This window comes from Pelophylax lessonae, assembly GCF_965119305.1.
Source record: "Pelophylax lessonae genome assembly, chromosome: 2".
NCBI lineage: Eukaryota > Metazoa > Chordata > Amphibia > Anura > Ranidae > Pelophylax > Pelophylax lessonae.
The window spans coordinates 739,341,786-739,357,035 of record NC_138769.1 but is presented as its reverse complement, the minus strand read 5'-3'; the positions used below and the strand labels follow the sequence as shown (position 1 = coordinate 739,357,035).

Here is a 15,250-nt window from a genome sequence, read left to right as displayed (position 1 = left end):
TTTTAACCAAAAATATGTAGCAGAATACAAATTTGCCTAAAATTATGAAAAATTTAGATTTTTTTTTAATGGGAATGTTATATAGCAGAAAGTGAAAAATATTGTTTTTTTTTTCAGAATTGTTGCTCCTTTTTTGTTTATAGTGCAAAAAATAAAAAAATCGCAGAGGTGATCAAATACCACCAAAATAAATCTCTATTTGTGGGAAAATAAGGACGTCAATTGTATTTGGGTACAGCGTCGCACGACCGCGCAATTGTCAGTTAAAATAACACAGTGCTGAATCGCAAAAAATGGCCTGGTCATTAAGGGGGGCAAATCCTTCCGGTCCAGAAGTGGTTAAGGTGACACTTTGTTGGACACACAAGTCCTGCAGAGGTCAATGAAGTCATTGATAACAGAGGGGCCCCGGGGGCCCCGCAGGAAACCAGGTGGCCTGTTTAAGTGGCCGGCTAATGGCGTGCTGCCTGTGAGGAGGATGGAAGTGCCTCGGGGAGGAGAGATAGAGGAGGACAGGTGGAGAGGAAGGAGGACAACAATAGGCGAGGCGCTCAGCCATGCCGCACCTTACCGTCTGCTCTGACCTCTCACCATACAACACTTAACGTGTCATACAGGACCTCACAAAAGTAAGTACACCCCTCACATTTCTGTAAATATTTTATTCTATCTTTTCATGTGACAACACTGAAGAAATGACACTTTGCTACAATGTAAAGTAGTGAGTGTACAGCTTGTATAACAGTGTAAATTTGCTGTCCCCTCAAAATAACTCAACACACAGCCATTAATGTCTAAACCGCTGGCAACAAAAGTGAGTACACCCCAAAGTGACAATGTCCAAAATTGGGCCCAAAGTGCCAATATTTTGTGTGACCATCATTATTTTCCAGCACTGCCTTAACCCTCTTGGGCATGGAGTTCACCAGAGCTTCACAGGTTGCCACTGGAGTCCTCTTCCACTCCTCCATGATGACATCACAGAGCTGGTGGATGTTAGAGACCTTGCGCTCCTCCACCTTCTGTTTAAGGATGCCCCACAGATGCTCAATAGGGTTTAGGTCTGGAAGTGACAATGTCCAAGTTGGGAAAAATTAGCCATTTTCCCTCCCCGGTGTCATGTGACTCGTTAGTATTACAAGGTCTCAGGTGTGAATGGGGAGCAGGTGTGTTACATTTAGTGTTATCGCTCTCACTCTCTCATACTGGTCACTGGAAGTTCAACATGGTACCTCATGGCAAAGAACTCTCTGAGGATCTGAAAAAAATAATTGTTGCTCTACATAAAGATGGCCTAGGGTATAAGATTGCCAAGACCCTGAAACTGAGCTGCAGCACGGTGGCCAAGACCATACAGCAGTTTAACAGGACAGGTTCCACTCAGAACAGGCCTCGCCATGGTCCACCAAAGAAGTTGAGTGCACGTGCTCAGCGTCATATCCAGAGGTTGTGTTTGGGAAATAGACGTATGAGTGCTGCCAGCATTGCTGCAGAGGTTGAAGGGGTGGGGGGTCAGCCTGTCAGTGCTCAGACGATACGCCGCACACTGCATCAAATTGGTCTGCATGGCTGTCATCCCAGAAGGAAGCCTCTTCTAAAGATGATGCACAAGAAAGCCCGCAAACAGTTTTCTGAAGACAAGCAGACTAAGGACATGGATTACTGGAACCATCTCCTGTGCTCTGATGAAACCAAGATAAACTTATTTGGTTCAGATGGTGTCAGGCGTGTGTGGTGGCAACCAGATGAGGAGTACAAAGAAAAGTGTGTCTTCCCTACAGTCAGGCATGGTGGTGGGAGTGTCATGGTCTGGGGCTGCATGAGTGCTGCCGGCACTGGGGAGCTACAGATCATTGAGGGAACCATGAATGCCAACATGTACTGTGACATACTGAAGCAGAGCATGATCCCCTCCCTTCAGAGACTGGGGGGCAGGGCAGTATTCCAACATAACGACCCCAAACACCTCCAAGATGACCACTGCCTTGCTAAAGAAGCTGAGGGTAAAGGTGATGGACTGGCCAAGCATGTCTCCAGACCTAAACCCTATTGAGCATCTGTGGGGAATCCTCAAACAGAAGGTGGAGGAGCGCAAGGTCTCTAACATCCACCAGCTCTGTGATGTCATCATGGAGGAGTGGAAGAGGACTCCAGTGGAAACCTGTGAAGCTCTGGTGAACTCCATGCCCAAGAGGGTTAAGGCAGTGCTGGAAAATAATGGTGGCCACACAAAATATTGTCACTTTGGGCCCAATTTGTACATTGTCACTTAGGGGTGTACTCACTTTTGTTGCCAGCGGTTTAGACATTAATGGTTGTGTGTTGAGTTATTTTGAGGGGACAGCAAATTTACACTGTTATACAAGCTGTACACTCACTACTTTACATTGTAGCAAAGTGTCATTTCTTCAGTGTTGTCACATGAAAAGATAGAATAAAATATTTACAAAAATGTGAGGGGTGTACATACTTTTGTGAGATACTGTATACTGTATCCTACCCGTCCTCACATATGGGGGCTGCATTCGTTTTCTTTTTTAAGGCATTTTTTTTTTTACCCTTAAAGGGTAAGTTCACCTTTTCTTGAAAAATGAATAAATATCCCGACCACCCGTCCAGACGCTGATGCACATGGCGGCTGTCATGCCTCCTGGCCTTTACACCGCAACACACAGCCCTGATGTTAAGGAGACCCTACTAGAAGCTCTATGCTGATCTATGGGCATGCAAAAGCAAATAGACCTGTTATCAGGACTACAAAACACTCCTTGAGTTGTTTGATGTCTTTTTTTTCCCACAAACAGAGCTTTCTTTTGGTGCTATTTGATCACCTCTGCGATTTTTAATTTTTGAGGTATAAACAAAAAAAAAAAAAAAAAAAGCAATATTTTTTATTTTCTGCTATATAACATTCCCAAATACAAAAAAAAAATTAAAAATCACATTGTTTCATCATTTTAGGCCAATTTTGTATTCTGCTACATATTTTTGGTAAAAAAAAAAAAAATCGCAATAAGCTTATTTTGATTGGTTTGCACAAAAGTTATCGCGTCTACAAACTACGGGAAAGATTTCTGTCATTTTTATTTATTTTTTATTTATTATTTTATTTATTTTTACTAGTAATGGCGGCGATCTGTGATTTTTTGCGAGACTGCGACATTGCGGCGGACAGATCGGACCCCTGATTAACATTTTTGACACTTTTTGGGGGGGACCAGTGACATTACTACAGAAATCAGTGCATACAGTACATATGCACTGTTACTGTACTAATGACACTGGCAGGGAAGGGGTTAACACAGTGGGTGAGCAAAGGGTTAAATGTAAGCCTAGGGGAGTGATTCTAACTGTATGGGGGCGTGGCTTGTGAAATGACCATAGAGACATGTGATCCTATATAGAAGGATCACAGGCACTCTGATCATTCCAGGGAGAAGAACGGTCTTCTGTGTTTACAACAGCTGACCGTTCTCCCTCAGCGGAGGAACAATCGGGGGTGTCAGGCCGCAATCGGAGCTGCCTACCCCGTGCATCGGAGTCCCCGCTGACGAGGCGCACGCTCGCCCCCTAGATGCCGGCGCATGACCGACGTACAGCTACGTCGGTTCGCGCAGGAGGGGCTGCCTGCTGCAGTAAATCTGCGGCGAGTGGCCCACAACCGGTTAAACCCAAACTGATAGGCTCATCCACTAGCTTCGCTGGCCATACTGCATTTCTGGCAGGATCCACACTGCATGTTCCAACCATCTTTACCTACCAGTTATTATATTGTCCAGTGGTGAGTTATGCTCCTGAAGAAGCGGCTTGGCGAAACATGTTGAGCGGACGCTCCAATCATCACCACATAGCACGGCGGCCACGCTGACATCCCCTGAGGGGCTCTTGGTAATATTATCATCATTGTCCCCTCAGGGGATCCGGCTACATGACCAGCATTGCTATTTGGATTTTATAGTCTTGTTATCTTGTCTATGCCGTATTCTTGATGTTTTTAAATTGTATATCATTATTATGTATTTATACATTTTGATACTTTTTACCTCTGTGCCCTATAAAGTTCGTATTTCCAATCCAGTCTCTATATTTCCCACCATAATGGGGCACACTGCTTACTTCATGCATTCAGATCGCCACCCCTGGTAATGCATCATCCAAACCCCTTTCTCATCCCAGTATTCTGTTGGCTTTGCTTGCAGCAGCTTGGCATTGAATGCCATTGCCAAGCCTGTTGTCCACCAGGACCCCCAAGTCCTTTTCCATCTAAGACTCCCCCAGAGGTTCCCCCCCCTAGTGAGTAACTTGCGTTCGTATTTCTGACACCCAAATGCATTACCTTAAATTTTTCAACATTAAACCTCATCTGCCACGTAATTGCCCCCCACCCACCCCCATTATTTTGTTCAGGTCTTCTTATAGGGTTACCACGTCCTTTATAGGAGAGGCATAACTAGAACCTTCAGGGCAACGGTGCAAGAAATCCGGAAAGGCCCAGCGGAACCCCTCCCTTCAAGCCTGGGGCTCTTCCCACTGATCCTGGGGCCCTTTACTCTCATTGTGGGGCCCTTTATTACGGACCCTTACACAAGTTCTGCACTGGGCCCCCTTCCTGCCATCTTGGGGCCTCCCCGCGGTGGTGGAATGCCAGGGCCTGGTCGCAAGTGTGACCTTTGCGATCCTGGAAGTTCACCCACTGCTGTCAGTAGATTTTATTTTTTGATATTTTAATTGTATTTTTTTATCATTTTATTTTATTACAATGTGACTGACTATGACTCTGTCCATTCAGAAAAGGAAGGAGCTGGTAAATTACATATTTGCTGACCCCTTCCTGGTTCTCCATTGTGACACATCCCCTGCAGCAGCCGGCAGGGGAGGGAGCACAGTGGGGGGGGGGGGGCAGGGGAGCACACAGGGGCCCAGAGACAGCAGAACACAAGTGAACTGGATGGGAGGAGTGGCGGGGGCAGCATACAGAGGAACCAATCTCCTCCATTTTCCTCCTGCAGCTACAGGAGGAAAAAAAGAGGACAGTGATTTCGCTACATGATACCACCCCCCCGCCCCCCAAAGAGCCGCATAGGCCCCCAGGAGCATGGGGCCCGGGTGCAACCCCTGTAGTTACCCCCCTGGTGCATAGAAGATATTGGCCTGCTTAGCTTAGTATCGTCCACAAATACCGAGATTGTGCTAGATATCCCATCAGGCGTCAAACTGGCGGCCCTCCAGCTGTTACGGAACTACAAGTCCCATGATGCTTTGCAGTTACAAGTATGACTCCTATAGTTCTGCAAAAGCTGGAGGGCTGCCAGTTTGTCACCTCACATGACGGCGGGCAGGGCCGGGCGGGCGGCGGTAGGTCGTTTATGAATAAATGAAATTACTGATGGCATCTAAGAGCAGAAATGCGTCAGCATCTCTTATACATAGGATTCCTTGGTATTCCTAAGGGGATGTACTAAAGAAAAAAGGGAAAAAAACTCCTGGAAGTCATCCATCTCTGCAAAACCCCATAAGAAGGTGTAAGAAGGCCTGACACATATAGGGAGCCTGGAAAAGGTGACAAGACAATCAGCTCAGCCTATTTGTGGAAAAAAAAAAAAGGAGTGATCCTGCAAACCATGCAGAAGTGAGCGGTGAAGCTCCGCCCATCCACCATAGACAAACACTGCCTCTCACATCACACATTCGACCCTAAAAAGGGTCACAAGGTCAAATGAAAGGGTCGCTGTAGTGCACTCTAATGTTGAAGTCCCGACTAGAATAGAGGAATCTCCGTGTGGCTCCGTATAAACAAAAAAGCAAGACACAATCTAGTGCTCTCTGTATGCTTTATAAAATGTATTCACTCAAAAACATAGGAAAGGTACTTACAAAGCAAGGCACTGATCCAGTGCATAAAAACAGCGTGTACAATCAAAGCAATGTGATGGCTGCGGGTGACGTCACACATTGCTCCTCCCCTCCCGTACGCGTTACGTCCGTGGACGGGACTTCTTCAGCGGGATCGGAACAAGGTCTAACCATGACTACAGGACCCTAAGGCAATATCTCTAAGGAGAAAGGAACCACCCCCTGCCTTCCTGACAGACACTCTGCCTACAGATATAATGTATATATGTATATATATATATATATGTAAAGTCCCAAATAGAATAGAGGAATCTCTGTATAAACAAAAAGTAAAAGACACAAACTAGTGCTCGCTGTATGCTTCATAAAAAGTATTCATTCAAAAACATAGGAAATGTACAAAGAAGGCACCGATTCAGTGCATAAAAACAGCGTGTACAATCAAAACAATGTGATGGCTGCAGGTGACGTCACACGTTGCTCCTCCCCCCGTACGCGTTATGTCCGTGGACGGGACTTCTTCAGCGGGATCAGAACAACGTCTAACACCCGCTTTTACATATTCGCTACCTTGACTACAGGACGCTAAGGCAGTATCACTAAGGAGGAAGGAACCGCTCCCTGCCTTGCCAACAGAGACACTCTGCCTACAGATATAATCTATATGTATATAAAGTCCCAACTAGAATAGAGGAATCTCTGTGTGGCTCCGTATAAACAAAAAGCAAAAGACACAATCTAGTGCTGTCTGTATGCTTCATAAAATGTATTCAAACACATAGGAAAGGTACTTACAAAGCAAGGCACTGATCCAGCGCATAAAAACAGCGTGTACAATCAAAGCCCCCTGATGACGTCTGTGATGAAACGCGTTTGGCGGAGCTGGCTCTGCGTACACTTCGTCACATCCGGAGGTCGGCCATTTTGTTGGATTGAAACAATACATGTTTATTGTACTATAGGCGCTTTTTTTTTTTTAACCAGACCTCTGGTGAGTGTAATTTTATCCTTTGAATAAATTGGAACTAACTTACTACACTATGAGTCTTTTCTTTTAGCTCTCTTTCAGTTTATATGTACCCCATCCTGGATGTTGAAAGGTTTGGATCCTGGATGTTGTTGAATGGTTTGGATCCTGGATGTTGTTGAATGGTTTGGATACACGACTGACCCAGATTTTAAGGCTGAGTGATCCTTTAAATCACCCATTGCGCTGTTTGACCGCTGTGGGAGCAATGGTCTGTTGATTGTGGTAAGGGACAGTGTGTTTATTGGTGACGGTGGAGGATCGTGTTCACACTCTCATATGGATATCACACCAGGGTGGAAGATTTTGGTTTAACTACCATAGAACCTTTCAATGTTTATGTGGTCATATGATCACTTATTTTAAAGCGCTGTATTTTGTTTATATTGCACTTCTGTCCTATCAGTGTTTTATGCTAGCTGCTGTTTATCATTAGAAGCGCGGGTTCGTTGTGTTTTTGTAATCAAAGCAATGTGATGGCAGCGGATGACGTCATACGTTGCTCCTCCCCCCGTACGCGTTACGTCCCTGGGCGGGACTTCTTCAGCAGGATCAGAACGTCTAACACCTGCTCTTAAATACATATAGTTACATAGTAGTGTTTTATGCTAGCTGCTGTTTATCATTAGAAGCGCGGGTCCGTTGTGTTTTTGTAATCAAAGCAATGTGATGGCAGCAGGTGATGTCATACGTTGCTCCTCCCCCGTACGCGTTACGTCCCTGGGCGGGACTTCTTCAGCAGGATCAGAACGTCTAACACCTGCTCTTAAATACATATAGTTACATAGTAGTGTTTTATGCTAGCTGCTGTTTATCATTAGAAGCGCGGGTCCGTTGTGTTTTTGTAATCAAAGCAATGTGATGGCCGCGGGTGACGACATGCGTTGCTCCTTCCCCCGTACGCGTTACGTCCGTGGGCGGGACTTCTTCGCCTTGCAGACAGAGACACTCTGCCTACAAATATAATGCCGTGACGGCTCCAAAAAGAATGTCAAAACCTACAAAAACTGGTTAGAGGACATTACCTGCCTGCCAATCAAATAGGTAAACGCAGGTTAAAAGGGAACTCTAGCGTCCACAAAAATGAGTATTTATAGTAAAAAAAAAAAAAAGGAAAATACTAAAACATATAAAAGTAATTAATGACGTAAACCATCAAGAAGCATACAGAGAGCACTATATTGTGTCTTTTTCTTTTTGTTGATACGGAGCCACACAGAGATTCCTCGATTCTAGTTGGGACTTTATATGCATAAACATTATATCTGTAGGCCGGGTGTCTCTGTCAGGAAGGCAGGGGGTGGTTCCTTTCTCCTTAGTGATATTGCCTTGTATAGTGTGTGTAGCCTGTATTTAAGAGCGAGTGTTAGACATTGTTCCGATCCTGCTGAAGAAGTCCCGTCCACTGACGTAACGAGTACGGGGGAAGGAGCAACGTGTGATGTCACCCGCGGCCATCAGTGCCTTCTTTGTAAGTACCTTTCCTACGTTTTTAAATAAATACATTTTATGAAGCATACAGAGAGCACTAGATTGTGTCTTTTGCTTTTTGTTTATACGGAGCCCCACGGAGATTCCTCTACCCGTGGCCATCACATTTCTTTGATGAAGTGGTTCATGGATCGCCTTATTTGCACCTTATATTGTTATTGTTTGTTTTATAGTGCACTGCGCTGTATTTATTATTCACTAAAGAGGTTTTAGGTATTGACCTTTAGTGTTAAGCTGTCATTTCATTATTTTATTTTATTTTATTTCATTCATTCGTTTGCGCTGAATATTGTTTTATTTGGTATGACAGCCTGAGCCTGGGCTACAACCAGACCACACCCCCAACGCATTTCACTTAGTCATGGGGATGATATGTAATAAAAAACTTTACATTTGAATTGAAGGTTGGGTGCCGACCTTTCACTATTCGGATGCATGTGTTGCCGGCTTGTCTAGCTATGGTCTTGGCACATCCCATATGTAGTATACGGGAAGTAGTACCTTGGCACATCCCATATGTAGTATAGGGGGAGTAGTACCTTGGCACATCCCATATGTAGTATAGGGGGAGTAGTACCTTGGCACATCCCATATGTAGTATAGGGGGAGTAGTACCTTGGCACATCCCATATGTAGTATAGGGGAAGTAGTACCTTGGCACATCCCATATGTAGTATAGGGGGAGTAGTACCTTGGCACATCCCATATGTAGTATAGGGGGAGTAGTACCTTGTCACATCCCATATGTAGCATAGGGGGAAGTAGTACCTTGGCACATCCCATATGTAGTATAGGGGAAGTAGTACCTTGGCACATCCCATATGTAGTATAGGGGGAGTAGTACCTTGGCACATCCCATATGTAGTATAGCAGGAGTAGTACCTTGGCACATCCCATATGTAGTATAGGGGAAGTAGTACCTTGGCACATCCCATATGTAGTATAGGGGGAAGTAGCACATTGGCACATTCCATATGTACTGTAGTATAGGGAAGTAGTACCATGCCTGCGCATTGTAGAATTTGTGGCCCCTGTAGAGTGACCGGCAGTGAAGTGGTTAATGAGATTGTTGTGCAGACGCTGGTCCCCGGTGACGTGTTGTACTCTGCAGATCCGCAGTGACTCACCTCCTTGTAGCAGGGCCTGGACGGTGCTGTAGTCATTGGCCAGGACGGCGTAGTGCAGGGCGGTGCAGCCCCGGAAGCTGGCCCGAGTATTGAGACGATTGCTGAACTCGTCCTCCCGAACCACAAAGACTGGAGGGAGAGAAGAGAGGAAGACGTCACTGAATGAGAGCAGACATGAATAATCATCGACCTAAAGACACAAATAGGATACATTGTATCCTACCAATCCTTAAATGTGGGGGCTGCATTAGTCTTCTTTTACGTTTTCTTTTTTGCCACCCTTTTATTTTCACCTGTCACACTTCCTGTCCTAGGGTGACAACGCTCACTCTATGGAGCAGCAGCTGTCACCCTCGGGTAGAACTACAGAACACCTCCCCCTCTCCTCTCTAAAAAAAGGTGGGGGAGACTGATGTGACTGGCTCAGTGATCTCTGTACAGCACTGCGGTATATGTCAGAGCTATATAAATGTATAATAATAATAGTGTGTGACTGTGGGGGGACATTAGAGTGTAAGCTCCTCTGGTACAGAGACTGATGGGAATGTTGGCACACACGGCCCGGTAGGACGCACAGAACATTATCGGGTGATTAGCAGTGGAAGAATCCATTACATCTCCGCCTGGAGGGTGATTGCACTCTGACCCGTCACCCGGCAGGTCAAATGCTCCCTGACACCAGAGCAAGGCGGAAGAAGTGTTGCCTCTTAACCCCGGTGTCACCCGCCAGGCACGCAGCGCACAGATCATGTACACAGGATGGTGACATGTTAATAAACCCGAGAATATGAAGAATGAGAGGGCAGCGGCCTCAAATTTCTCCTTTGTGTGGGGAAGGAGGATAAATGGGAAAATTGACCAATTTTATATTATAGATCTGGGGGGTGATTTGCTTGGAGGCGGCCATTAACAAATCATTATTAGAGATCACCCCCATCATACTCCACTCTCCAGGCTCTATATATAGAACAACTCGACCAAAACAGGAGGTCATAGCCAATGAATGCCTTACCAGAATTAAAGAGTCATTCCACCTAAACTGGGTCTGTACACCCGCTGTGCCCATTATGAGGGGTTCCCACTATCCCTGTGCTGAGTTCCCGGGTCTGTACACCCGCTGTGCCCACTATGAGCGGTTCCCACCATCCCTGTGCCGAGTTCCCGGGTCTGTACACCTGCTGTGCCCATTATGAGGGGTTCTCACCACCCCTGTGCTGAGTTCCGGGGTCTGTAAACCTGCTGTGCCTATTATGAGGTGTTCTCACCATCCCTGTGCTGAGTTCCTGGGTCTGTACACCCGCTGTGCCCATTATGAGGGGTTCCCACCATCCCTGTGCTAAGGTCCCGGGTCTGTACACCTGCTATGCCCATTATGAGGGGTTCTCACCATCCCTGTGCTAAGTTCCTGGGTCTGTACACCTGCTGTGCTCATTATGAGGGGTTCCCACCATCCCTCTGCTGAACTCCCAGGTCTGTACACCTGCTGTGCCCATAATGAGGGGTTCCCACCATCCCTGTACTGAAATTTTATTTAGTTTAGATCATGGAAAATTGAACAGATGGTGGAACGTGGGTGGAGATATTTAAAGGGGAGGGGGGGGGGTTTGGGGGGCAGGGACACACAAAGGTGAACAGGTCAGGTCCTTTAACCAGCATCCGTCAAACACTGAAATATCCATTTAGGGTGGAGTGGTGGTGAGCCGGGAACCTGCGGCGGACATTAAGTCCTGGGTACCCGCTGATCGGCTCACGCTGTGTAGAATCACATTGGGAGCGAGCCACTGGTGGCGCACACTCACACCCATCACCTGGAAGTATCAGATCCTGTATATATACGTGATCCTGCGCAGCGCGGCCCCCCTGTAGCAGTTAAGCTACTATAGGGTGGTCGGCAACTAGATAATGACTGTGTATAGAACATGTTTCAGAGGAATATATATATATACTTATAAATAGGACAGTGAATGTGACTTTCACCAAAATACACTGGTGGTGAAATAACTCATTTAAAGCACATGCACCAAAATGATTCACCTGCAGGGAATGTCTGATTCACTGCTTTTTTTAAATATACCCCTTATATCATATAGATCAGTGGAGATCAACTTACATTATATAGAGGACCACAAATGTTGAGATGGTCAGAGACTGCAGACATGATACAGGAGATGGTCAGAGACTGCAGACATGATACAGGAGATGGTCAGAGATTGCAGACATGGAACAGGAGATGGTCAGAGATTGCAGACATGGTACAGGAGATGGTCAGAGACTGCAGACATGATACAGGAGATGGTCAGAGACTGCAGACATGATACAGGAGATGGTCAGAGACTGCAGACATAGTACAGGAGATGACAAGAGACTGCAGACATGATACAGGAGATGGTCAGAGACTGCAGACATGGCACAGGAGACGGTCAGGGACTGCAGACATGGTACAGGAGACGGTCAGGGACTGCAGACATGGTACAGGAGACGGTCAGGGACTGCAGACATGGTACAGGAGATGGTCAGAGACTGCAGACATGGTACAGGAGACGGTCAGAGACTGCAGACATGGTACAGGAGATGGTCAGAGACTGCAGACATGGTACAGGAGACGGTCAGAGACTGCAGACATACAACAGGAGATGGTCAGAGACTGCAGAAATGATACACGAGATGGTCAGAGACTGCAGACATAGTACAGGAGATGGTCAGAGACTGCAGACATGGTACAGGAGATGGTCAGAGACTGCAGACATGGTACAGGAGATGGCCAAAGACTACAGACATAGTACAGCAGATAGTCAGAGACTGCAGACATGGTACAGGAGACGGTCAGAGACTGCAGACATAGTACAGCAGATAGTCAGAGACTGCAGAAATGATACACGAGATGGTCAGAGACTGCAGACATAGTACAGGAGATGGTCAGAGACTGCAGACATAGTACAGGAGATGGTCAGAGACTGCAGACATGGTACAGGAGACGGTCAGAGACTGCAGACATGGTACAGGAGATGGCCAAAGACTACAGACCTAGTACAGCAGATAGTCAGAGACTGCAGAAATGATACACGAGATGGTCAGAGAACGCAAACATAGTACAAGAGACAGTCAGGGACTACAGACACATTACTGTAGATGGAGCTGCTGGAGATTTTTGTTACTAAATAAACAAAACCATTTAACCAATAAAAATATATTCTTTAGATTGGATTCTATTTTTGGTTTGGGTAAACATCTTGGTAAGGATAACATACAGACTAATATCTGCAGGGGCCTGAAGGGCCACACAGGAAGTGTCCAAGGGCCACAGCTTGGGCTCTAATGATTTACGTTAATGGTATATACTGTATACATTGATGATATTCTATATAGATGATACTACATTAGACATGGATGGGACTCTATATACACTGAACACAAATTATAAACGTAACACTTTTGTTTTTGCCCCCATTTTTCATGAGCTGAACTCAAAGATCTCAGACTTTTCTATGTACACAAAAGGCCGATTTCTCTCCAATATTCTTCACAAATCTGTGTAAATCTGTGTTAGTGAGCACTTCTCCTTTGCCGGGATAATCCACCCACCTCACAGGTGTGGCATATCAAGATGCTGATTGGACAGCATGATTATTGCACAGGTGTGCCTTAGGCTGCCACAATAAAAGGCCACTCTAACATGTGCAGTTTTACTGTATTGGGGGGTCCAGGGGGGGGGGGGGTTCCGAAAACCAGTTAGTATCTGGTGTGACCACCATTTGCATTTGCCTAAGGCAGTGCAACACATCTCCTTGGCATAGAGTTGATCAGGTTGGTGATTGGTTCCTGTGGAATGTTGGTCCACTCCTCTTCAATGGCTGTGCGAAGTTGCTGGATATTGGCAGGACCTGGAACACGCTGTCGTATACGCCATCCAGAGCATCCCAAACATGCTCAATGGGTGACATGTCCGGTGAGTATGCTGGCCATGCAAGAACTGGGATGTTTTCAGCTTCCAGGAATTGTGTACAGATCCTTGCCCCATGGGGCTGCACATTATCATGCTGCAACATGAGGGGATGGTCGTGGATGAATGGCACAACAATGGGCCTCAGGATCTCGTCACAGTATCTCTGTGCATTCAAAATGCCATCAATAAAATGCACTTGTGTTCCTTGTCCATAACATACGCCTGCCCATATCACAACCTCACCGCCACCATGGGCCACTCCATCCACAACATACGCCTGCCCATACCATAACCTCACAGCCACCATGGGCCACTCCATCCACAACATACGCCTGCCCATACCATAACCCCACCGCCACCATGGGCCACTCCATCCACAACATACGCCTGCCCATACCATAACCCCACCGCCACCATGGGCCACTCCATCCACAACGTACGCCTACCCATACCATAACCCCACCACCACCATGGGCCACTCCATCCACAACGTACACCTGCCCATACCATAACCCCACCGCCACCATGGGCCACTCCATCCACAACGTACACCTGCCCATACCATAACCCTACCGCCACCATGGGCCACTCCATCCACATTGTACGCCTGCCCATACCATAACCCCACTGCCACCATGGGCCACTCCATCCACAACGTACGCCTGCCCATACCATAACCCTACCGCCACCATGGGCCACTCCATCCACAATGTACGCCTGCCCATACCATAACCCCACCATGGGCCACTCAATCCACAACGTACGCCTGCCCATACCATAACCCTACCGCCACCATGGGCCACTCCATCCACAATGTACGCCTGCCCATACCATAACCCCACCATGGGCCACTCAATCCACAACGTACGCCTGCCCATACCATAACCCCCCCACCGCTACCATGGGCCACTCCATCCACAACCTATGCCTACCCATACCATAACCCCACCACCACCATGGGCCACTCTATCCACAACATACACCTGCCCATACCATAACCCCACCGCCACCATGGGTCACTCCATCCACAACGTACGCCTGCCCATACCATAACCCCACCGCCACCATGGGCCACTCCATCCACAACGTACGCCTGCCCATACCATAACCCTACCGCCACCATGGGCCACTCCATCCACATTGTACGCCTGCCCATACCATAACCCCACTGCCACCATGGGCCACTCCATCCACAACATATGCCTGCCCATACCATAATCCCACCGCCACCATGGGCCACTCCATCCACAACATACGCCTGCCCATGCCATAACCCCACTGCCACCATGGGCCACTCCATCCACAACATACGCCTGCCCGAACCATAGCCCCATCGCCACCATGGGCCACTCCTTGCACAACGTACGCCTGCCCATACCATAACCCCAGCGCCACCATGGGCCACTCCATCCACAATGTACGCCTGCCCATACCATAACCCCACCGCCATCATGGGCCACTCCACCCACAACGTACGCCTGCCCATACCATAACCCCACCGCCACCATGGGCCACTCCACCCACAACGCTGACATCAGCAAACCGCTCACCCACAGGACGCCATACACCCTGTCTGCCATCTGCCCTGTACAGTGAAAACCGGGATTCATCTGTCAAGAGAACACCTCTCCAAAGTGCCAGACACCATCGAATGTGAGCAATTGCCCGCTCAAATCAGTTAAGATGACGAACAGGTGGAGACCCCGATGAGGACGATGAGCATGCAGATGAGCTTCCCTGAGACGGTTTCTGATAGTTTGTGCAGAAATTCTTTGGTTATGCAAACCGATTGTTGCAGCAGCTGTCCGG

General features: G+C 47.2%; 1 protein-coding gene across 1 annotated transcript in view; it reads right to left on the bottom strand.

Annotated features, from left to right (window-relative positions):
- The window catches only part of CLPB (ClpB family mitochondrial disaggregase), a 229,011-nt gene that overhangs the window by 133,220 nt on the left and 80,541 nt on the right, over positions 1–15,250 (bottom strand). The window contains exon 5 of the mRNA XM_082244581.1: positions 9,499–9,627. Within this exon, the coding sequence (XP_082100707.1) occupies positions 9,499–9,627 (129 nt within the window). The remainder of the gene's footprint in view (positions 1–9,498; positions 9,628–15,250) is intronic.